Consider the following 25,091-nt stretch of genomic DNA (forward strand, 5'->3'; position numbering starts at 1 on the left):
GCAGGACTTGGTGTTACTACATTCTCTCTAACTTATTTTCCCTAGTGATGCCCCCAAAGTAACTACCAACAAAAAGGCTCCCTCACACCATCACACGTCCCCTCAGCACTTGTGAAAATGCCGTGCTCACCTAGATGTCATCACAGAACAGCCTGAGAGCACCAATCCACTTTCCTCCGTGGACGAGTCATCGTGTTGGAAGTCACGCCTCTACGAAGGTCAGATGGCCCCTCCCGGGCCCTTTCTCACTTGCTGTCAGCCAGGTTCTACGCTTGACACAGCCCTGCATCATCTCATTGTCTTAACAACTGCTGCAGCGCTGAACACAACAGCAAGCCGTTACCCTGTAAATATCCGTGCAGATTGTTCACGCAGATGCTAGCGCTGAAGTGACAGGAGTGCTTCACATGGTGACCTGTTATTAAGTCCAAAAGTTTGGTCACTGTGCCGACCCAGAATCTGAGCGGCACTGTCAGGAGGCGGAGAACACCACCTGCGGCCCTTTCTGCAGAGAAAGCCTTTAAGCGACCTCCCGAGACACCTTCCCTTCTCCAGGGAGCAGAGGAACATCGCCTCATCTACTCAGAAACTTAATGCCAATCACGACACGCCAGTTGCAACAGCATAAACACCAGCAGGACCCAATGGTGACAGGAAATACCTCTGCTTCCCTCTGCAACTGCTTTATGATCATAGACCAAATCCTTCCCCAAACCATCCTGCTCAGCATGGCCTCAAAAGCAAGGGGCTGTCGCTCTGAACTCCTACAAAGAAATGCTGCCCTGTGTTTCCTCCGACGCTTGCAAATTTCAGCCTCTACAGGCGATCCCAGTAAAACAGAGAACAAGAACAAGAACTCAGGAGGCTCTTCCACCGTCCCCCAACCCACCGCCCTCCCACAGCAAAGCATGGCGTCCCGGTCGTTCCAGGACAGGGAGCTGTGGGGAGGCGGGAGGCGTCTACACCAGGCGAGACACAACCAGGTGAGTCGCGGGGAGGCAGGTAGAGAACCAGGCGGCCTCCCGCTCCCTCCGCCCGGACTCAGCCGGCTGTCCCTCCCTCGAGCCCCTGAGAGCGGGGAGCTCAGCAGGCTGCCTCTCTGAGCCTCAGACAGCCGCCAGGACGGCCCCGCCATCGCCGGGGAGCAGGGACGGAGGGGACGGAGGCCCCGAGGAGCCCTGTGCAGCCCGCGAGCCCCGCGCCCCGGCCCTCGAGGACAGCGCCCCGCAGGCCTCAGCGGACACGGCGGGCCAGGGCCGCGCCGCCGCCCGGAAGGCTGTCCGGGACCCGTGCCCGGGCTCAGGGCGCGTCTCCCCTCGGAGCGGCCCTCCCGCCCCGCTGCGGCCCTGCCCGCCGTCCTCCGAGGGCCTCCTCGTCTCCGCGGAGCCCCGTCAAAGCGCTCCCGCCCGGGCTCCCCGCGGAAGCGACGCACGGAACCCGGGGGCCTCGCGGGCCAGGGCGGCACAGACCGTCCTCCGCCGGCCGAGCGCCCGACGCGGCGCGCGTTGGACCGGCCGCTCCCGCCCAGAAGGGACGAGGCCTGGACGGGACAGCCCCCGGGCGCACTGGGCTGAGGGGAACCGGATCGTCGCGGACGCCCGCGAGGCCCCAGCTTGCCGGCTCTCCGCGTCAGGCACGCCCCTCACGCCGGTCTGAACCTGCAGCCCCTTTCACCGGCTCCACACGGTGGCATCGCCACGCCTGACGCGGATGTCTGGGGCTTCCCCATTGGCTCAGGGGCGGGGGGCGGAGCGAGTGAGGAGGCGTGGCGAGTGGGGAGGCGCGGAGACAGAGGAGCCAGGGCTGCAGCCTGCAGCCTCACAGGGGAAGGCCAGAGAGCATAACTCTGAGTGACAGGCAGAGAGGGGAGGCGGGGCGGGGGGGGCGTGGCGAGCAGGGGGCGTGGTCACAGGGGGCGGGGCAGTCGAGCCCTGAGTGGGGAGACAGCAGGAGCGCGAGGAGCAGTGTGAGCGGAGAGGCTGTGCCAGCTCGGGAGCAGAGCGTGTGAGGAGGCGTGGCCAACAGGACGACCCGTGGGGGCGGAGCCCAGGCTGGCCAACTGCCTGCTCACAAACGCCTGGAGCCGCGCCCCTCCCGCCCGCTGCCTGCTGGGAAATGGAGTCTTTTTTACTGGAAACAGAGAAGCTGCGTGTCTCTGCCCCTTGGCCTTTGGGAAATGTGGTCCACAGTCGGACCTTCGGATCAGATGCCACAGCCCTCCATGCCAGAAAATCTCAAATGAACATGCTAGATCATTGATAACTCTATGTTTAATTTTTTCTAAGCAAAATTCACCTTGAGGTGGAAAGTGGCTCCACGAAGTTGAGTTTCGTCACCCAAAATAACTGCAGTATTTTCCGTATTCTGCCTGCAGGAACCAAAACACACTTGTTTGGGTAGGTTTCCCAGGTTTTCCCTGTAAATCGAGATGAGGCAGTAGGTACAGTCCCGGACAAAGACAGAAGAAAAGAGAGAAATCCATTTCCGGCATCCACGGCCTCTGACTCTGTCTTGACCCTGAAACAGAGGTTTTCAGCATATTGCTGCTTAGGAAGACAGAGGCTCGACACAGGAATGTGAACAGCAGCTAGAGAAAGCTTTGTGTGCTCGCCCCTGAGGGCTTCCTCAGGGACCCCATGTGTTCTTAGATTTTTCCTAGGTAGGAGCCATCCTTCTTTGTCTCTTTGTATGCCCTGGGACTTTTGGCAGAAAACTTACCATTTGGAATATTATGACGTGACAACTAGGGAAATCATGTTCTCCCCCTCCCCAGCATTTCTGGGGGATGCTGACTGCAATCGATGGTGATAGTTTCTTTAGGGGATACTCTGATCCAACCCTGAAAGTTCTGTAGTGTTTGTCATGTGTGGCCACTGAACACTTGGATCTGTTAGCCTAAGGATCTTCTAGAGATCCTGAGTTCAGTGGGTCTTAGGATGTCCTCCTGGGGAAACAGGGCGAGGGAACACTGTATGTGACGGGGAGAGCGACTGTCTGCTTTGGTGTAGAGAAAGAGCGTGGCAGACTGCATCCAGTTCTCCTTTCATTCTGGCACACACAAGACTAGGTTTCCTAGCCCTCTTGGTTTTCGAATGGATGTGTGGCTACTTCTGCCCAAGGCATCACTTTTAGGCCAAAGGAGAAAGGCGGGTGTGTAAGGCCCCAGGTGCTCTTTGTGTCCTTCAGTGGCAATGGAAGAAGGCGTGAGTTTCAGATGGTGTAGCAACAAGGTCATGGGGTCTCCATCAGCCTTGCCCAACGAGACTTGGGAAGCAGGGTTCCCTTCACCCCGGCGACCAATGTTTGATGTAAATCTGAGGAGAAATACATCTTGAGTCATGGATTTCTTAATCATTGCATTTAATTTCTTACCAGAGCATTACCTAAGGTTGTCCTGAAGATTACGATGACCTACCCTCTCAGATTGTCTAAAAGGTGATTCTCCCAAAGCAGAATTTCCTGAATCTCATGTTGCTATGGTCAGAAGTCGTGTCTGCTGACGGCTGCTTGTCACATATCAGGGCCCTGCCAAGAGACTCTGAGTCTGATGGGGAGTATTGCATGTGGAAAGTGTATGGAAGTGTTCTGGAGAGATATCCCTATGGGAAGGTAGCAAAGCAGAGATGGCCGCAGGAGAAGCTGAAGCCCAAGCCTGCTGCCACTGGGTCTCAGCCAACCCTCAGGGATCTCTGGAGCTGGGACGGCCCTTTGGTGTTGTCCCAAATTGAGACAAGGGAACCAGGCTTCTTACTCTCTTATCTGCCAGACATGGGCCCCTGGCTGTCCCTGGAGAGGGCTGCATCCTCTGATTAGGCGCTTCCCTACACTGTGGGAATGTCCTGTGAGGGACAGAGCTGTGAGCTGTCCTCAGCCAATATTCCCAGGAGCTGTGGGGTGGATGCCTTGGCCTTGAGCATGAGTCTGGGCTGAGTCTCAATGTTTCAACGGCACTTCTCCTTCACCGTGGTCTTCCTTCCCAACCCAGTTAACAATCTCCCCATGGGAGGATGTCCCTGGGAGGACTTATGTAGAGCTCTGCCTTTCCCTGTGATTGGCTGAGAGAAAGGCATGGGGGAAGACCAGAATCTCTCTCTCCAGCATTCAGACCCTCTTACCTGGGGGCTTCTGGAGAGCTCCAGAAGGGTTCCGACCTCAGCTGACAGTGCTGAAGTTGTTCCTGTAACAGTGGCCACGGATTTGCTGTAGTCGGGCGCTTGTAGTTAGGGAGAGTCCGATTCCCTCCAGATAGCCAGAACAGTGTGCTCTCCAAGGTCTTGGCATCACAGGGACAGGCCTGGTAGACATCGAAACCCAGGGGCAGCTTGGCGAGTCGAGGGGCGTCCTCGTTGGTCTCCTCAAGGGTGAAAGAAAGGCCAGTCTATGCTGGTAATTCTTCCAGACACACCTAAGCCAGGGGGCAGCATTCGGGAGAATGGGCGAGTCATGCCATTCAGGGACAAATCCTAAACCAAGCCTAGGGAAAGGCAGGGTTCTGGACTCAGGTTACCCGTCCAGAGATGCTCCTTTCTTGGCAGATAGAGGGGGTGTGAACATGGTTCTCGGGGCTCTAGAACCCCCTGGCATGGCTCCCTCACTGTGATGAGGCAAATCGTGTCCAAATCAGCAAGACAGGTGTTCAGGGCACTGTGAGTAGGGGGAGACGGCATTAGGTTGGATGGTATGGCTGTCAACTGGACAGATTTTTTGTTAGCTCCCATAAATGGAAGATGCATCTGTGCATGGACCACACGGCAAGATGTTCTCGAGGTCCGTGAGTGAGGAGTACAAACGCCGTCTCATCGACCACTTTGGAAAGACTGAGTTGAATCCCAACGTAGCCTTGTTTTCGCTTGCACTGGAAGCCAAGATGCAAGCATCCATCCCCACCTTAGACCTGGAATAGTTTAAATGGCACCCAACTTAACAGTTCCTCAAACATTTTGAGCATTTCCTGCCAAGACCATATTCACCTGAGGCATTTCAAGGGACTCACATTGTTACTTTCTCTTCCCCTAAGTCAGCTCCTAGGAAGCCAGTTTTGGTAACTTCTGTGTGCCTTGAACAAGAAACATTTCATCCAGATTTGCTAATTTCTTTCCTCGTGGACTTCCACAACCTACTTCCAATTTGGAAACCCAAAGATGGGATGAATGGTGCCTCCTGTGTCCACAGCTGTACTCCCACAACAAACTAAATATTGCTACCTGCCGGGTCGGCTCTCAGGAGCACCCCAGTCCCGGAGGAGACTCTCTTGGGACACCCATGTCTTCATCCCAGCCCTGGGCTAGCCCTGGGACCTGCCACGACTCTTTCTCCTCCGAGGGACTGGACAGCCTTCCCCACCTTCCTCTGGCAAGTCTCTTTGCTGGGTGGCTGTGCCGCATCAGCAAAGACCTGGGCTGCCGGGGACCAGGATTGATCCTCAGCTTCCCGCTGTGCTGAGACGGCCTCCCTGGCAGAGCCCAGCCTGCCTGTGTCTGAGTGACACTTGCAGCCACCAGGAAGGAGGGGATAACTCAGAAGTGCCAAGCGCTTCACCCTGCCCTTGTCTTTCAGGCTCTTTCCAAGGGACGACATTGCAAAGGGTGGGTGGTCACGCTTTCGCTCCTGCTTCTGGACCCGGTGCTCCTGTTGAGCTCAGAGCAGTGTCTGTTTAGCACCCAGATGGGAAGCATTTCAGCATTTCCCTTGGTAAGGCTGTGTCCACGCACATCCACAGATCATCAGGTTGCTGACATTCCCCGCAAGACCCCCAACTCACACCCTTCTTAGGCCTCCTCTTTCAAAGCTCCCAACAGGAAAGGCACACATCCCCATGACAGAACCACAGCACAAGACTGTGGAAAAGAACACAGCCAGCCGAGGGGCTACACACTTGCTGGGCTCAGGCACAGCAACGACTTTAGGAAAATCACTAAAAATACTCCAGATTGTGTAAATTTGGGACTGTCCGACACCACAGGCCTGGGAAGCACACAGGCGCAGAAGTCACCCTCGGCAGCAGGAGGACTGTAGGGTCATTCCTGGTCAGGATGATGATTAGAAAGGCTGGGGGCATCTAGGGAATTTCTGCCCCAAGATACAATTGTATGCAAAAGTGCAGAGATGCTGAAAATCCTAGCTCACAGGGAGCACTAGGTTTATGGAGGGAGACCTGGCTGAGGCCCTAAAAGCTGCATCCCACAGCTTTCCCCTTGGATAGGCAACAAGCAGGAAATGGTATTCGGAGTCAGGGACCAGAAGCCCAGGGGGATCCAGTCTAGGTCAGAGGTGAACAGGGAGCCCCTAGTGGGCCCGAGAAGGAAGAGTCCTGCCTGCCCATGGTCCATGTCCACAGGACCTTCCTCTGGCCTCGTCCTCTCTATGTGCACGTTTTGAGCTTTTGACGGTATTTTCCCCACTTAGAGCTGAAGCCATTGCGGAGACTGAATCAGAAAACAAGGTCCTAATCTGTGTGCAAGAGAAACCGGGAAAATGTTCCCTCTTCTGGCAGAGTGTCGAAAGGCAGCCACTGTCCTGGGCAGGACGTGTGCTAGGGACAGGCACGTGCTAGTTTGACAGACACACTCAGCTTAGTGGTTGTGGCTCTGCCTGAGAAAACACCTCCAACCGCTTAGTCCCAAGAGGTCGGAGGGGCCATCTCTGCTCCTGGACAGGGTGAACCACACTGCAATGATCCTGTCCTCGGCGGGAGGGGCACTTGGGCACGTCCTTCAGTAGCCAGGGAGGGGACTGGCACTTCTCCCTTCTCCACATAAACTGAGCCGCTCACTCTGGGAGATTTCTAAATTCGAGGAGGAATGTGAGTTTCTGGATCTGGTTTCCATGAGTGCTGCGAGCGAAAGACTCACACCTCCACTCCCAGGATTAGAAAGAAGCAACAATTTAATATAATACTCAAACGGAGCATTTACCATTGACAACAAAATATGGCCCCGCCAAATAGGGAAATAGGTGCTGGGCAAAAGGGGGGAGGGGGAAGAGGGGTTGGTGCCTTCCCTCGTGGCCAACAGGGAACCCCAAGAAACGGATCACAAAGTTCTCCTCATCAGAATCAGGGGAGGTGGCCCTGTGCACCCTGAGTGTCAACGCTGTGTCCCCGCTGTAGCTCAGCTGGTCTCAGGAGGGTCATCGACCACCACCACTGGGCCCTTGGTTGGGGGTCTGGTGTCTGGAGAAAGAGAGGCATTTCCTGAGCGGCCTGCCCTGGAACCACAGTGCACACCCCATCCCGGCCCCCACTGCACTCTGTGCTCCAGCCCTGTGCTCAGTGCTCAGTCAGCCAAGAGCACCCCATCTGTCCCTGACACAGGGGCTGATATTTAGCGTCACCCACTTCACAGAGGAGGAAACCAGTCCCAGAAACGTGAGTGCAATCGCCCAGGACGGGACTGCTCAGCAGTGGAGCTGGAACCCAGGGCCAGCTGTCTGCCTCCCCAGGCCCACGCTCAGCCTGAATGTTTCCTGAGCCCATGGTTTCAGCCACTGCCGGTCTGGACACTCACTCTGGCCTGAGCGGTTCTTCTTGCCTCTGAAGAAGAGTCGAATCTTTCTGACCCAGTGGTATCGGGGCTCCAGCTGGCAGGACAGGCTGTAGCTACAGGACAGAGCGGAGCTGGGAGCTCTCAGGAGCCACACATCACATGTGCATCCTGGAGCCTGCCAGCAGCTGGGGTCGAAGGGCCCCAGGGGTCGCCATGCAATCAGATCAGGGGCTGACCATGGAGCAACGGCCATGGGCTCTGGAGCTGGTCAGCAGAGAGAGGCTGCCCTGCCCTCCCCCAACTCCTGACCCGACTCACCTCTCCTCCTTGCTCAGGGGCTCCACGGCCTGGAACCAGGCCCCAAAGTGCTCGTCGGGCTGCACGGTGTACAGATTTGCAGCCTCCTGGAGCAGCTCGATCTCGTCCATCAGTTTGAATTGCTAGGACAGAGCAAGCACAGGATGCCCACAGGGCCTGAGTGGGGGACCCTGCAGGGCTCGTGGAGGGGGTGAGGAAGGGTGCAAGGGGCCAGTCTGGGGCCTTTGCCCACTTGGGAACCCTCCCTCCCTGCGATTCCAGTCAGGGCTTGCCTGCTCTCACACTTGGCCCAAAATAGCTCCTCCTCCAGGAAGGAGTCTTTGATGCCAGCCCTTCCCCCACCCGCCAATGCCATAGGATCCCTAGCTCTGTATATCGAACTGTGCAAATAAATGTTCCACCCTGGGGATTGGGCCAGAGGGGGTCCTGCCCACTGCGGGGGGGTCTCTGATTTCCAACCCCCACCCTCCCCACCGGGAGGCCGCAGCCGCTTACCTCATTCCATTTCCGACAGTTGAGCACATTGCCCTGGAAAGCAGACAGCCGCAGTCCATCAGAAACAGCCCCCTTGGGCCAGCACTAGCCCCCGTCCACACCTCTTGCAATGTTGCACTACTGCCAGTGGGCAGGCCCATCCAGAGCCCGGACTTGGACCTGGGCCAGTCTCTGGGCTCCAGAGCAGGGGGCGCAGAGCAACTGAGGCAACAGACCTTGTGACCCAACCCTCTCTGATGACACGTGGGGAGACTCAGGCCTCAGGCAGGAAGGGACAGCTCAGCCTCTGATGTGCTTCCTGACTGGGAGGGGCCCGACTTCTCTTCCCTCACTGGCAGGGCCAGAGGGAGAGGCTGAGTCCAGCTCAGACACCACCTCCTGCGGCCACACAGTCAGGCAGCTCTGAGCCTCAGCAGCCCAGGGAACCTGGACGGTGGCTTATGCAGAGCCTGCGTCACCCACTGGGGAGATGGGCCTGACACCCCAACTCCCACACGAGCCTGGAGGCCCTGCTGAGAGGACCTTTGCCAAATGCAGAGAGCTCAGGGCTCAGGACAGGACTCTCTCCTCCCCACCCTCAGGAGCCTGAGCCCCCGGACCCACCTCCAGGCTCACTCACCTCCACATAATCCTCCATCGTAGCGTCCAGCAGCTCCAGGGAACGGAAGATCGTCACCAGGGAGGGGATGACACCCTGTGCCGCCATCGGGATGGGCATGGTGATGAGCTCCCGCTCTCAGGTGCCCCCATGAACCTTCCCCTGAAACCCCTCAGCCCAGCCTCCTGCCCACCCCACGCTCCCACACAGAGCAGCCTAGGATCCTCGGGACACCCCAACACACACAATTCCCTCCCCCGCTCCCCTCCAGGAACACCAAACTCCATCAGTCAAGTCCCAGGGCTGGCTGTTGGCCCCTCCCAGGGGCAGTGGCCCCTGCCCTTCCCCACCCCAAATCTGCCCTGCTGCCAGCCCTTCCAGGCCTCCTCCTGCTCACTGCCACTGCAGGCCCGTCATGCTTGGCAGCCACAGCAGATTCGCCTGAGGAGGAAGGCCCCTCTCCTGAGGGAGGTCTCCAGCTGGGAGGGGGAGCCCCCTCTCCTCTGACTCCTGGGCCCCTCCCCCACAGTCACCCTCACCTGCTGCCGCTGCCTCTCCTGGGCTCCCTGGCGGGCCCTCTCTGCAGTCTTTAACACGGAGGTCGCCTCCTGTCGGGGCCGAGGACAGGGTCAGTGCGCCCATACTCCCCTCCGCATGTCCCCCAAGGCCCCTGATCTCAGACCCTGGCCATCGGCTCCGGTCCCCTGCTGCCTCTGCTGCTCCCACCTTCCAGGGTGCTCTGATTCTAGACCAGTCCCAGCTCCAGGTCACTCAGTCCTGTGTGACCTTGGGCCTGCCCAGGCCTCCCTGGCCCTCTTTCCTCAGCTGAAAAGTGTGAGGAGAACGTCACCTGCTTCCAGGAGTCTCCTGAGGACTCAGAGTCATCTGCGTGTCATCACTGCTCTGCCCTCACCTCTCGAGGAGGAGCCGGCACAAATCTCCTCCCGTTCCTGTCCTCCCTTGGATGGTAGCACCCCGCTGGGAGGCCTGCACCGCTGATCATTTCCCTCCACTTCCCAGAGGAGGAGACGGAGGCCCCCAGAGGGGCAGCGACTGGCTCAAGGACCCACTGGGAGAGGCTGCTCCCCGTGCCAGCTACAGGCCCTGTCCCCGCTGCCTTCACCCCAGCCCTGGCTCCAAATCTGACCAAGGCCCCGACCTCTGGACTCCAGGGGTGCGTCCAGACCCCAGCTGAACAGACAGGGAGGGGGAGGGCAGGGTGTCTTGAGGGACCTGGCCGAGTGGCCCCGGCCTGCCCCACCCTCACGGGGCTCTCTGACCCCCAGCCTGGGCCGAGCCTTGCCATAGCCTCACCTCCTAGGATCCCCTCGGGATGCTCCCCTCCCCCCTCCTTCTGGCCTCCTTCCAGATCTCCAGCCTCCAGGTTACCTGCACCAGCAGCTCCCTGCTCACGCGTTTCTCTCTCCTGACCCACTTCTTCCAGGTTCGAGAACTCTCCCTGCGGGGTGGGGAAAGAAAGAAAGAAAGAAAGAAAGAAAAACTGTGGGATGCTTGAAGGCAAGTCCCATTTGTTTGAGAACCCAGCAGATCCAAACTGCCTGGGGCCTGGATGAGGGATTTCGCTGGGGTGTTCTGAGCTCTAAGGTCCCCATGGGACTGCGGAGGGGCCTCTCCTCTTGTCCCTTGGGGCCTCCATTCCCAGATGTCCCAAACAGATCTCTTTGGAACAGTGTTGGTTTCAGCTGCATAGAGGCTTCTGTTGCTGCAAAGGAAACACCTGAGAATCTCCACCTGGGCTCAAGCCAGGATCTGGTCCGGAAGGAAATGAATCCCTGGGACGGAACTGCTGGCCTAAGGGCGCTGAGAGACTCAGAGACCCAGCACCCAGGTCAGTCCCTGTGCCCGGCGTTCGCTGTCTCCCAGGTGGTCTCAGCTGACTTTGGGGGACATGCCGGCCCAAATCAGGCTGCCTGGGCCACCTCACCCTCATGGTGCTTGGCTGGAGAGCAGACCACCCACTACCCACCTGGAAACTTGTCCCCAGGTGTCTTGGAGACGGGCAATGGCAGGGCTCTGCAGGGCAGAAAGGATTGTGTGGAGGGAACAGAAGTTCCCGAGGCCTCGACACTCCTGGGGAAGCGAAGAGATGGAGCCGTGAGGGGGAGCTGAAGCTCTGCTGCCTCTGGTTTCTGTCCCCTCATGGACTTCCCCCGTCCTGGAGGAGACACATGCCCAGGGAAGCCAGGGAGGGCACACCTGCCACCCGACGAGTAACACTGCCAGGCACAAGGATTTGTAGCTCAGCACAAGGGAGGAAGTGAGCTTGTCCCCACTGGGACCTCAAGTCAAGGTCAACGTGGCCCTGGCATGAGAGTCAAGGGACAGTCCAGGGACTAAGACCCCAGACTTCAATCCTGAGAGCTGAGAAACAAGAGGCAATTCTCACGCATCCAGATGGGGCGTGCCAAGGCTTACCTCAGCCACCCTGATCCACAGCTCAACCACCCTGGCCCTGTCCTGCGCTGTCATGCTCGCGTCCCCAAGGCAGGTGACGAGGATGCAATTGGCCACGGCGTTGTCGTGCATCACAGTGTCACGGACGGTGGGTGCCAGGTACTCTCGTTCCCTGTTGTCGCGCTCGGACCAGATGGAGCCGAGGCAGTGGGCGGGCACCAACGTCTTGAACAGCTCCGGCAGAAGATTCGGAGTGTCACCCGGTCCTGCCGCAGCCCAGCTCGGCGTCCACAGTCCCCCATAGGCCCAGGCAGGGTGAGATCAGAACTGGAGCTCAGGAAGCAGAGCATGTGGCCTGAGGCTTGTGGGAGTCCCTGGGTTTTGTCTGTGTCCACTGAATGCACCCAGTCCAGGATGACCCCGGACTCAGGACTGTGGGGAAGGGAGGGGACATTTGCTCCCAGCCCCGTCTCACTTCCTCCAAGCTCCAGAAGGCAGCCCACACATGCCCACCAGAAGGGCCATCATCCACCCATCCCAGTGCCCCTCATGTCCCACTCCCCATTCCCATGCACATTCCCCCCGAGGCAGGGACAACCCCCAGCTTTGTTTGACTGTCTCCACTGGAGTCAATACACATCACCTTCCTGATAAGTGCTGAGGCTGTCCGGGCCACCTGCGCAGATGGGGGATCCACCCAAGGACCTGGCAGCACTTCAGTGAGTGCCCATCCCCCACCAAAGGGCCAGACTCTGCCCACCTTCCACTCTCTCCCACCTCATTCATCGGCACAGCCACCCTGTACAGCAGGTGCTGAGTGTCCGTCTCTACCGTCCCCTGTTCGCTAGGGGACAGCGAAGGCTTGGGGAGAAAGAAAGCTGCCCAGGTCACAGTGTTGATAAGGGAGGGAGCAGGGATTTGGACCCAGATCATCGGAATCCCTAGCAGGGAATGGCAGGTGTGGGGCGGCTCATGGCACCGGGAAGGCAGGGGCCACCCGCCAAGTGAGCTCCTCTGCTCACCGCAGCCATCCTCGTCAGCTGCTCTGCCACCAGCTGGGGAGGGAAGTCCAAGATGTTCGGCTTCTCCTCCCGCAGCTGGTCCTCGGTGGTCACGGCCCAGGGGCAGCTGGGCTCCGAAGCTGCCTTTAATGATGGCCCTTGCTCTGGTCCTGGAGTGGCCGACTCAGGGGCTGCTGGCTCCAGCTCTACCACACGTGGTGAGACTGGAGGTGCAGCTGGCTCCAGCCCGGGGGATGGCACTGGCTCTGGCTCTGGAAGTGGCAGGAGCTTTGGAACTGGCTCTGGAGCAGGATAAAGAGAAAGTTCCACCCACACACCTGACAGTTTCTGTGCCTTTCCAAAGATAGGAAGGGCTCCACTGCCTCTAAGGGAACGCTAGCCCATGAACCTCAACACAGACAGTCTTCCCAGACTCCAGTCCCCTCACCTCTCCGTTCGGCCTCAATGGCCTTGAGATGCTCCAGGTGGCCTGGCGGAAGGTAGGCATGGCCCTCCGCGTGGGAGCCACCAGAGCTGACGTTCAGAGTGGCCAGCTGCAGGGTCCAAGAGGGAAACCGCAGGGGCTCCCTGCAATCCTGCCCTTGGCCCAGCCAGGTTCCCAGCAGGAAATAGATAGCACTGCGTGGAGGCAGATGGGCCAGAGAGTCAGTGGCCTGGCCTTTCCTTAAACACCGCCCTCCCAAGGCACTCTTGTTAGCATCTGCGCCCCTGTGCCAGACCCTCCCCCTCCAGAGGAGGGCCCCATCCCAGCCCTGAGCCCTGGCTGGCTGTCCTGGCTGTGGCAGGTCTGCTCATCCAGCAGGCTGAACACAGAGTCTGTGAGAGTCTCTTGTTCCCACCGATACTCTCCTCCCCAAGGGTCTGGACACAGCCCACCCAAGCCCTGCATGAATGTGGGCCACTGGAATGAAGACTCCAGCAGATTTGGGAGCAGCTTGCTCACACACCTCCTACTATGGACCTGGCGGTGGTGCTCACAAGGTGTGGATGTGGAGAAAGGGAGGCAGGAGGGGCTGGGACTCTGCTGGGAGTGGGTCTCTAGGGGACAACGCAGCCCAGCCTCCCTTCCAATTCTCAAGGGGCCTGGGACCCATGCACAGCTCTCTTTGAGTCCAGTCCTGCCGGAGTGGAAGCCACCAGAACTCAGCCCTCCCATGGGAATCACAAGATGGGTGAGATGCAGGGTTCTCCCAGGCCTGACCCGGCCACAGCCTCCATCCTCTCCCCGCACCCTGTTTGCTAGAGACAGGAGGCCGTCCTTCTCGACCCAAAGACCACTCACTTTGGGAGGTGGTCCTGTCCTCCAGCATCCCGCACGCAATGGGCCAAGCTGCCTCCATGTGTCCCAAAGGGGATGAGGGCATCGCCCGGGATGGAGGGTAGATGGGACCTGTGAATGATGTCAAGTGTGACTGCCTGACTCTCAGATTAGAGGGGAGGGCCAGGGAGGCTGTCTGCTTCAGTCACTGAGTGACACTTAGTGTGTCCAGAAGTCCTGCTCAGAGTAGGTCCTTCATAGACATTGTTGAATGACCTCCAACCAGAACCACCCCGGGTGTCTGAGTGGGCCTGTGGCCCCTCTGTGGCCCTAGAGATCCCTAATTGGCTACACCAAGGACAAGCACCAGGACCAGCTGGATGGCATCTCAAACTCCTTGACAGGGTGCTCTCCAGGTGCTTTTCCAAACTCAAAAAGCCACAAGCCAGTGAAGGGAGAGGAAGACTACTTTCCGTGGGGGACAGAGAAATAATCACCACCAGCAACCACAGCATGGCCCACCACCCTCTCTGCAGAGCCGGGCACCAGGGCAGCACCTGGAGGGCTGATCCCATTCATCCCTGGGAGAAGCCTAGCAAGTTCATCCTCTCCCACCCCACGTTTCAGAGGAGCCAACTCAGGCTCAGAGAGATGTGGTGACATTCCCAAGGCAAGACACACAGCTGGCAGTGGGCAGAGTCACCACTGTGCTGAGGAGGAGGTGGGCAGTCACCTGGGAAACAGCTGGTCCAGCACCTGGTGGGCTGTGCTGGAGCCTGAGTAGCTGCAGAGGGAGGTGATGACACTGCAGAGGACTCTGCTGGGGAAGGCTGGCAGCACAGTCTCTGAGAGCCTCTGCATCATGCCTGCCTGGAGGGCCCGCATCCTGCAGGCCTCAGTGACAGACAGAGTGGACTCATCTTCACTCTGGGTGGGACGAGGAGGGACACAGAGTCAGGGTCACCACTGCGAACCACGAGCGTTAGCGGGGTCTGCAGCTGACCCAGGAACTCCTAGCCCCTCCCAGACATCTGCGACAGGAGAGACAGGGGTCCCAACTCAGCAAGGTTCTGGGCTCTCAAAGTACAATCTGACTTTGGTCCTGCGAAGGACTCCACATTGATCTCCCTCGAGGCCATTTGCTCGCTGAGGGACAACAGAGCTCCCTCTGTGCAGAGCGCCAGCCCAGTGAATCCTCAACAGACACCCCTCTCTAGAGAGGAGAACAGAGGCTTTGGCATGCCAAGTGGCTTCTCTAGGTCCTGTGGCTCAGAACTGAGAACCGCCCAAAGTGAGGGCTGAGGGACATCCCCTCTAACTGCCTGAGGCTTCATCGGACCCTGACCCGGAGGGAAATGTTATGTGGCCACCTCACCCCTCCCAGGTCTGGAAACAGTGTACAGGGCAGTGACACGTTCTGAGAATCCCTTTGACTTCCAAACACGCTGATGGTTATTTCTTTTACATTAAAGGGAGTTTGGAGACCCTTGTTATCGAGGTTTCATTTTCCAAAAAAGGCAAAATTCAAAGATACTCAGGGCCTATTGGGAAGTGACAACGACATCAACGTTTTCTCTAATCTTCCTAGGAAAATGCAAAGAGTGCCCTCCTACCCTCCTATGCAGCTGGTGGGGAGGAGCGGAAGTCCAGATTCCTTTGGGAATGGGACTGTGGGACACTCATGGGGGACAGCCCTGTTAGGGTCCCAGGAGAACGGCAGTTTGAGGTTGGATTCTGGGCCTGCCCTGGTCATCTCAGGGGCCTGGGTGGGAAGACCCCTCCGTGCCCACTCTCACCTCAGAGCAGCCCTGGTTATTGATGGTGGCGCGGTGCAGCTGGTCCCTGTCCAGGGAGATGGAGTACCCGAAGCCATCCGTCAGCTCTTCCACCCCCTCCTGCGTGCAGCTCTGCAAAGACAGTGCCCGAGAGCCGGGCCGGGAGGTCTGAGGGGCCTGCCTCGACTTGGCCACAGGAGGAAACCCCAGCACAGGTGAGGTACCGAGCAGCATCTGCATAGACCTCTAGCCAGGGAGGGAATGAGATGACACCTGGAGGGCTCGGGACTAACCTATGGGTAGAGGAGCTTGGTTCCCAGCACCCACTCTCCCATCCTGCTAGCCACTACCTAGGCTGGGAACACGACACACTGCCAGGCTTCCAACACCGAGCAAATGGCTCCTGCCCAGGGTGGGTCCCCGCTCAGCACCGCCGTCCCTCTCTCACTCCCCTCCGACACACAAGGAGGCTCAAATTGTTGTGCGGGTGGCATCCAGTTGTGGCCTAACCCTGTTGGCTTTCCCTGTGTTACCTGAGTGCTCCTCCTACCAATTGGACAGAGGCGGTGCAGGTGAGGGCGAAGCCAGTGTCTATAGTGACTGAAAAGGCTCTTTTTCTTGGCTTTCCTGAAGCCAGAGCCTCCACAACTCGGGAGACAGCAGGAGAACATCCTCTTGTCTTCAGTGTCACCACTCAAGTGGGCTCGATGGGATGCTATGTCTAGAATGTGGGCGCCTGGAGACCAGTGTGCTAAGTTCTGTTGGGGTCTGTCTCCAAGGAAGTGAGGTCACTTCCTCAAGTTTCCCTTACCTGGGCGCCTTCTTCAATCACACCCACCGAAAACCTCTCTGGGATCTTGACTGCTCACCCTCCTTGCCCATGTCACCTCCAGAACTGTAGACAAATAGCCAGCACAGATCCCAACACAGGACCTTGAGACGGAACCAGGGTTCCAGCTTGAGGACATGCAGCTGAGTTCCGACCTCTTTTTTCCTACAAGCTCTGTGTCCTGGAAATGCCAATGGGCCTCCCAGGGCCTCCTCAATCACCCAACCTGCACGATGGGGACGAGGCCAGAAATATCTCCCTCGGGACATCCTCAAGTGTAGAACAGACAATAGCGACAACACCTGTGGTCTGGTTTCCATGTGTCTGATGCACACACTTAGAGATGAAAGAATGACAAGAAGGGGTGGGATGTAGTGTGGAGTACCCCTCAAAACAGGACTGGGTTCCAGCTCTGTGACCTTGAGAAAGTCACTGCCCCTCTGGGCCTCATTCCCAGGTCTGCACCTTTAAGAGGTGGAAATTAGGGGAAATTCAGATACTTCCATTCACTGGCATGAAACCTTGCACGGTCTCCTGTTTGACAGAATCAGACCCAAGTTCCTCGTGTCGGCCTATGTGGTGGGCAGCCTCCACCATGGCTCCTGGTGCTCACTGTCTTCTGCTGTGCGCGTCCTTGTGGAACACACAGTGGTCAGGAACTGGCTTCTGAACAGAATGCAGCCAAGGTGATGGGATGGCACGCAACCCAGGGTTAAGAATAAAAAGCCTGGCCCTTCCTTCTTACTCATTTTCTCCAGCCCCCTCCCTCTTTCCCTCCTCCTGTTTCCATCTTTCTGTCTCTCTCTCTGCCTCTTAATTCTCTGGAACTGGGGGAGCAAGTGTGCATGTTTTCAGTTGCCCTATTAAGAGGCTCCATAGGAGAGAATGGAGGGAATGATCGGCCAACAGACACGCAGGATCTCAGATTTTCAGTCCAAACAAAACCCATCAACACGCATGTGACTGAACTTGGGACCAAACCCTCCCCAAGTCGAGCCCCAATAGAGACACAGGCGCTGCTTCAGAGAGACCTTGATGCAGAAGCACCCAGCCGAGCCGTGCCCTCTTCCTGGCACACAGAATTTGTGAGATGTTAAGGATTTGTACTTTTTGGGTGCAACCTCTTGGAGCAATGTCGTCAGAGAGCGATGGCAAAAAGCACAGCCTACCAGTTCCCACCACATGGCCCTGCCGTGCCCCCATCTGCCCTCCACTCCCTTCTCAGGCTCCTTCTTGCCACACCCCCACCCTCCGCCCTTCTCTAGTCACACTCACTTCTTCCTGTGAGTCTCTGCCCCAGCGGTGCCTTCTCCCTGACTCTCAAACTGTTCCCAGACACAGGCCGGCGTGCCTCTCATCTGTCACTCTGCTCACAGCAAATGTCACCTCTGTGAGGCCTTTCAGAGCCTCCCAGGCACAGGCTCCACTGTCACAGGTCTCCCACCTGCAAGGGCATCTCATGATGTCCTCCTTCTTGGTCTCATCTGGATAAAGTGAGTCCATGAAGGAGGGCTTTCTGCTTGGCGGACGAGGAGGCAGCTTCTTCTGGTTTCCTCAGGATCATGACTGTGTCTTCTGGGCTGAATGTTTCCCCTCCCAAGTCCATTGTGAAAGGAAATTCTCATTCCCTTGCTTTCAAGGGTCTGGTTTCCCCAAGAACACAGGGAGACTGGCCTCTCCCTGGAATGCGGCACCAGCCCCTACACCCAAAGCCAGAAAATTAGCACCCATCTTGAAACACCACCAGATCCTGAAGTCAGTTCCTGCTGAGGCCTCCCATCCGCTTTGTAATCCCATGGGAACTCCTGAGCTCACCTTTCCCCTCAGACCCAGCTCCCAGCCTGCCCTTGGCTTCTTAGAGGAACAGTGGGATTTCCCAGAAGCACTCCCAGCCTGGGCAAGAAATGTTTTGAAATGTTCTCTATGTATTTTCCAGGACATGGGATATGGGGAGAAGTCATTTTGGTTGTGTATGTGCAAGAGTTTTGATGCAAATAGCATCTTTTTCAGACAGAGATCAAAGAGTGGGGCTACTGGGTATAACAAGAAAATGGATACACTGAGCCAACGTCTTCATGGTGTGAAGTCATAGGGAGCAAAGAACATGGTTAAGAGCAGAGAATATGGAGCCACAACTTATGTTCAAATTCCAGCTCAATCACTTCCTTGATATTGGTAGAGGGCAAGTTATTCACCTCTTCGGTGCCTCACTTTCTTCATCTGTTGTCGGCAAGAATGATAAGCGTACCTAATTTGTGAGAATACGGAGAGTATTAAAGGAGTTAATGATTCAAAACGCTTGCAACATCCAGCACATTGCATGCCCTGTACACATACATTATGAATGAAATGTAAATGTTCTTCTGATGCTATCTGTTTGCTCCAGACGGGAGACTAGGGGCTGGAAGGAGATAGACAGCACTCCCTGAGACAGCACGTATCGATGAATGAACAACACTGTTGAAGGCATTACCAATGGCACATCCACCTCCCTATGGACATTCCCAAGCACAATCACACCCAAGCATCCCTCCTCTGTCCTGCATCATCTTCTGGGATTCTATCCAGGAATCACGGGGGCTTCTTGAACCCTGGGACCCACACCCACTACAGGTTCTCTTCTCTCTGGCAGCAAACCCCAGGCCTTGTCCTAATGGCTGCAGCCCACAGGCTCTTCACTCTGATCCTTTTCTTCACTTGAGGGAGAAGTGCCATCCCCAGAGCTGGGCACACACAGTGTGAGCCTTGGAGGGAATGTCTCCCTGGCCGGTGGCAGGTGGAAGAGCACCGTGAAGGAGTGGGATTTGGGGAGAGTCCTCCAGGTGTGGTCAGAAGGGGCCCAGCCAGGGCATTTTTCAGCAAGGACTTGTCTGGTTGGTGGACCTTGGTGGTGAAAGAGTGGCGGGGGCAGCATGTTTCAGAGGTCCTGGCACAAGACGATCCATAGGATGGTCTTCAAGTCAGAATCAGCCTAATGAGGTCCAGCTCAATCCACGTTCATCTGTTCCCTGACTGACTCACTAATCCAGGAGTGATTTACAAGAGTGATATTCGTGTTCTAGCATCTTTTCATTGATTGGCAGGAGCTATTATTCTTTACAAAACTTGTATATTTTTACATAGGAAAGGAAAGGTGAGTTCTGTAACAACGCTTCTTACAAAGTTCTCCCTAATGTATTGAATCACTAACAGAATCCACCACTGGGAACCTCTTGAAAGATCCTGATCTTTACTCTCTGGTGTTAGATCTTCCTGATTGGTAAATTCTCTTGACTCCTGGCTGCTTTCCTGAGGTTCGTCCACTTAGGACAATGTAGGACTGCAACCTCTTGCCACTTGAGAAGAGTAGTGCAACTCTATGATGACGTTGGTCTTGTTTTCTATGTGTGTGTGTGTGTGTTGGTGTGTGTATGTGTGTATGAGACTGTTTTCTGCATCTTGCCATGCATTCAGATCGACTTCTTTCCTTGGAAAAATTGTCCATAACCACGTTCTCTGGGCTTTATTCTCATGGCTTGAACAGTGCTGTACAACAGTAGAATTTCTCAATCTGTCTTATGGAATTTAATTTTTTCTAGTAGCCACATTTAAAAAAGTAAAAATAAACAGGTGAAACTAATTTTAATAGTATATTTAAACCCATTATAACCAAGCTATTACCATTTGTCCATGCAATCTATATAAAAATTAACAATGAAATAGTTCACATTCTTTTTCGTTTTAATCGGGATCTACAAATCCATTCAGAGCACAGTCTTCATTTGTCAGTTGTATATTTTCTCATCTGCAGTATCTGTGTTGAGATACTATAATGCTCACAGAGGTAACATAAGATTCACGTATCTAAGGAGCTCCAAGCTTATCAAAGTGTCCCACTGAATGAGCATGTCAGATAAATGATGAAAAGCCCCTATTGGTCTAGTAAGAAAGGAGTCAGTGTGGCCTTACAAGGGAACAACCCATAGAATGGTGAGAGCAGATGGAGCATGGGGTTTTCTGAGGAGGTGTTTGCAGGTGAGGCCACAGAAACACATAAGGTAGATGACCTTTTCTTACTGGTTCATGTCAAAAGGGAAGGAGAAGAGACAGCAATTTCTCTGTGAAATATCAGGCAAGTTAAGGGACCCTGAATATGTATGAAGGAAAAAGAAATGTGGGGAACATTGAAAACAGGCTTTGTGGAAAATCAAGGCGTAAATATGCCAATCCATAAAAGAAATTAGAATTTCCAGGCATTAGGGATGCTTCCCAGTTGATGCAGCTGATTTTGCATTTACACTGGTACCAAAAAAATCCTGTTTTGTCATAAGATCATAAGATTGGCAGCAGCTAAGGCCTGGCTGATAATCAGGATCTTCTGGGGTTGAAATTTTACAAGACACATATGATGAGCAGTAAGAAATTTTGGACGGCTCCAAGGGAATTACTGAGATCACAGACCACAGATTGCAGGAATGGCAGGATAGGAGAAGAGAAATTAAGCTGAGAACACGGTGATGTGGCATCACTTCCGATCTTGAGGAATGGGTATCTGTTGTATGAGTGTTTGACCAAAATCCGGCCATCAGGGATTTGTGTGGGTTAATACGTTTCTGAATTATTTATTTTTGAACATGATCCTTTGGGTTGATGGAAACATGTGGGACAGGGGAGTCAGTCACTCAGAGTTGGGCAGATGACAATTTCACAACTGGTTCAAGCTCTAAAGGAGCTATGAACACCAGCTGGTCAATGGGAGACACTATCTGCACAACAGATCCTTAGCAAAGCACATATGTTTATAATATCCAAAGGGCTCTTACAACCCAATAGTAAGAAGACAAGCGACACTTCCCTGCTTACTAGGAGACAGCAGTTCAGGCATGTGATGAGCACCAGGAGTCCTGCCAAGCAGATGAGGACGATGGCACAGAAGGGGAGGTCTGGGGAGACAAATGTTGGGCTGAGCCACCTCCTGCTATTCCCCCAGGGCTCCTGCTGTTGCCCACTGTGCTCAGCAGTCCTTGACATGGTCTGGCCAGCTTTCATCATCAGCCAAGACCCTGTGTGCAAGGCGCCCTTTGATGAGGCACAGCATCGAGATATGAAGCACAAGCCCCACCTGGGCTAGGACTTCCTTGAGACTCACTAGCATTCTCAGTCAAGGCATCACTTCTGTTGGCAAAGTACCCTGGAAGTCAATAAAATGGAGAATACATATGAATGTGTTTTACTTTTTTAAATAAAATTTTTGAAACAGGTAGAAAAGGAGAACAATATTGGAAACACCCATGACCTGATTTAACAATGTAAACTTCATCCAGTTAAAACCATATTTCATCCAATGTGTAAATTATTCAGACCTGCCACCCATGCTTTCTCCCATATTTTCACTGAAATATTAAAGTCAAGTAGACATCCTGATATTTCACCCCATTTCAGTTTGCATATCTGAAAAATTAGGACACTTTGCTACATAATCCAAGGCCATGATCACATTACAAGAGTGTAACAAATTAAATCAAATTTATACCTCTGGGCACAGAGGACTGAAATTGCACCAGGCCATCTTATGATGGCGAGGGGGAGCACGGGTCATCACTTGGCAAGGCCATGGGTAAATTTGTAAATTCCCTCTCAAATGATTTCTTCCCTGTCTAGAAACACATTCATCCCTTTCTCCTTTACCATGTGTCTCATACTCATATGCCAGGATTCACCTACAGTGGAATTTCCTTCAGGATGTCTTCTCTGATTACCAATCCCAAGTATGGAATGGCTTGCATCAAATCATTTATAACTTTCAATCATCTGTTCCTGTTATTGCCAACTACGCCATCTACTCTAGGGGGTAGAGACACAGAGCACTCATTGGGCACCAGGGGAGGGTTGCAGGTCCCCCTACTTGTGCAACCTCTCTCCAGGTCACTTCTTAGAGATGTGTTGTCCAATATGGAGTGGCAAATGCCTTTTTACATTAAAATTAATTCTAATTAAATAAAATTAAAAGTCTAGTACCTCAGTAACATTAAAAATCAGTACCCATAAAAACCAATGACAATGCCACCCTTCAAGTACTCAATAGCCACATGTGGCCTGACAAATGGAAATGGCGAGCAATAGGATGTATTGGAGTATATGAGGAAGCCATTTGGTGTAAACCTAATCGGCCTGACTTTCTTTCTCCACAGGGGCCTGACATGGTCATCAAGCATGCATTGCATATCTGCTTTAAATATTTCCTATGGCAAGAACAAATGCCCTTAAGATAAAGGTGCAACTTCCCCCAACACTGGCGTTTCCTTAAGGATAAGCATCTTTCCTTAGGCTAGGAGCTGATTGTTGTGCTCATCTTTGACCACCCAGCTCACCTGTGACCACTCAGCTCAAAACAACAGACCTGCCACTCTGCTGTGTCCACCGAGACAGCAGACCTACCTGCTGTGTCCATCAATCGCTGTGCCGACAGAGCAGTCTCGTGACCATTGTAAAAGGGACATTTCAATCACATGTGAAACATCCTGTTTGGGGGTATATAACCGTTCTGTACACCCCACTTCTTTGGTGCCCTTCCTTCCACTGGGAAGAAAGGCCCTGAACCATGGTCCTCACATTTTAGCTCAGAATAAACTCACCAAAATTTTCATTTATAGATTGGTTACGGATTATTTTCGTCAACATTTCCTGGCATAGTAGTGGCAGGATGTCAAAGAAACCCAAGGGAGACCACTTGAAATCTACACTGAACCAGCATTTGGTACCAATAGGGGCCCATTGAGCCCCCCTGGATCACTGCATTCTTCAGGTGACCCTGGTGAATTCTCCTGAAACCCAGACCTCCTTATTTTATGTTGACAGTCCAAGAGCTTACATGAGCTCATTAAGGTCTTAAGACTAGGTGTCTTAAGGGGTACCGGTACATACCCTCGGTAAGAGGAACCTAGGAGGAATTTGCTAGGCCAGAGCAGCCTTGAGGAACTTTGGAGTGAATGGGGAAGGCTGACCTTTTTAATTTGGCTTTAAAATTGGAAAGAATTGCGTCTGTAAAGTCTGAACAAACTGCTTGATAGAGAAATGAGAGACTGCAGGGGTTCAGCTCTGAAGAAAAGGGACTCCTGCTCCTCCTGGCCTTTACCAAAAGGAGTCCTTAGGTGACTAAGGGCCTCAGCAGGAGTGTCAGAGGATCAATCCTCAAGAAGTGCAGTGGTCCCATAGGGAACTCTATTATCATTCACGTTACCTAATTATGGGCCACTCCTTCCTCCCCATGTCATCCTGCCACCACCAGCCACAAGCCAAGCCTGCAAGAGTGAGAAGAGCCAGCTGCGGCCGCCCACCCAACCCCGGGGAGAGCCCCGCGGAGACCGGTCACCCTGACCCCAGTGGGAGCCCGGCTGTGACACTCAGTGATGATTGGCGTGTGTGGTTTTAGCCTCCGAGCTGTGGGGAGACGGGATGCAGCTACAGACAAGAACCCACGGTGAGGGCCTGGTGCTGGAACAGCCCCATCTTCACCCCAAAAAGGGGGGACAGCGCTGTTTGCAGGACGCTGCCCTGAGACTTGGTTTGAGGCATTTTCTGAAGGGCCCAAATCGTCTGACCTCTTAAGCCCTCTCTGAGGATGTGCTATCTCCCCAGGTGTCTGTGACTTTGTCCTCATGCTCCGTGCTAATTCCGCACTTTTCCCCCGTGTTCAGGCTCCCTTGTTTTTTGCCAAGCCAGGTCATGTTGGGGTGGCCATCTGCTGCCTGTGGGGAGGATTTTGGGGCCTCATCCCAGCCCTGTGGGAGAGCTCGGCGAAGGGTCTGCAGCATCCCGGGCACAGCCGAGGATGCAGTGATGACTCCTGGCACCAGCCACTCTGAATTAGAGAGAAATGCCTGTTGTGCGGGTAGTGACTTAGCAATAAGTTTAACGAAGTGTGTTTGCCTCTGACTCTTCGAGGCAGAGTCTGAGGGAGGCTGTAGCTCCTGGAAGGTGATCCCAGAGGCAGGGGGACCAGGTAAAGACGGGGAGGCGGAAGCTCTGTGGGGCTGTGAGTTGAGTGGTGGCCCCCCAGGCCCTGGGCCTCCATCCCTCATGCCTGCTGACTGGCATGTGGACCACCCGCCTCTCAGCACCATCACCCAAACAGCCGCAGGGAGCCACGGGCAGCGAGGTCCCCGGTGGCAGGATGTGACTCCCCACTCCTGGGCTGTGGTCCTGCCTGTGGCCAGCGAGCTAGTTGGAGAAGCTGTCCCTGCCTCAGTGGCTGGAGCTGCCTGTCCCCACCACTGGGGTTGCAGTCGCCTCCGCTGACTCGAGGGGCCCAGCTCCACGGTGTCAGCTCTGGTCTCCAGAGGACAGCTGACCCTCTCTGCACACTGACCAGCCACGCTGCACCTCCACCTAGCTCACTGAAGACCACCCTCTGTGGGCCAGGACCTCAGTAGGGAGCCTGGGCCAGCACAGCCGTGTCACCAACCCTCATCACCACCTAGCCTGTGCCAGTCCTTGTGGGTCCACCCACCCCGTTTCCCTGGGTCCTGATGGTTTGTGTTCTCTGGGTTTAATCTGTTTGCAGGATTTCTGTCTGGCATTGTGCTGGGATCTGACCCTGGTCATTATTCTAGAAGAGCGGGGGAAGACCAGCCGAGGTGAGGAGGACGATGCTTACACAAGGCCTGGGAGGCCTGGCATGACCTCTGGCCTCCAGGTAAGGGGGCCTCTGTCCTCTGTCAGGGAGAGGGACTGCCCCTTCCAGCTCAGAGAGCCCAGGACTCCAGGGGCGCCTGTCTGAACCTCCCTGACCAGGCTCCGGGCGCCCTCACTGCCTGTGGGTACTGACCGCGATGTGGAGGGCCGTGAGGGCCCACAGCTACCACCCCGTGGATCAGCCACACGCTGGCCATGCCAGGGGAGCAGCTGCAGCTGTTCAG

At 55.2% G+C, this 25,091-nt stretch overlaps 2 protein-coding genes across 3 annotated transcripts; both read right to left on the minus strand.

Annotated features, from left to right (window-relative positions):
• Window positions 1-6,867: 6,867 nt before the first annotated feature.
• Window positions 6,868-12,609, minus strand: LOC138924631 (ral guanine nucleotide dissociation stimulator-like). 2 transcript variants are annotated; one of them, XM_070269721.1, is made up of 9 exons: window positions 11,332-12,609; window positions 10,883-10,986; window positions 10,285-10,354; window positions 9,435-9,503; window positions 8,917-8,991; window positions 8,298-8,330; window positions 7,803-7,924; window positions 7,506-7,597; window positions 6,868-7,171 (listed from the first exon to the last, which is right to left on the minus strand). In XM_070269721.1, exons 1-9 carry the CDS (start codon window positions 11,440-11,442, stop codon window positions 7,110-7,112), a joined length of 738 nt encoding a protein of 245 aa, XP_070125822.1. In that variant the 5' UTR covers window positions 11,443-12,609; the 3' UTR covers window positions 6,868-7,109. The 2 variants fall into 2 exon arrangements, with proteins under 2 accessions (XP_070125822.1, XP_070125823.1); XM_070269722.1 differs by lacking the exon at window positions 7,506-7,597.
• Window positions 12,610-12,663: 54 nt separating this feature from the next.
• Window positions 12,664-16,204, minus strand: LOC138924630 (ral guanine nucleotide dissociation stimulator-like). Its single transcript, XM_070269720.1, has 5 exons — window positions 15,899-16,204; window positions 15,387-15,497; window positions 14,324-14,517; window positions 13,615-13,722; window positions 12,664-12,950 (listed from the first exon to the last, which is right to left on the minus strand). The coding sequence occupies exons 1-5, from the start codon at window positions 16,034-16,036 to the stop codon at window positions 12,722-12,724; spliced, it is 780 nt and encodes a 259-aa protein (XP_070125821.1). The 5' UTR covers window positions 16,037-16,204; the 3' UTR covers window positions 12,664-12,721.
• Window positions 16,205-25,091: the final 8,887 nt, after the last annotated feature.

Source organism: Equus caballus, chromosome 6 (genome assembly GCF_041296265.1).
Source record: "Equus caballus isolate H_3958 breed thoroughbred chromosome 6, TB-T2T, whole genome shotgun sequence".
Lineage (NCBI taxonomy): Eukaryota > Metazoa > Chordata > Mammalia > Perissodactyla > Equidae > Equus > Equus caballus.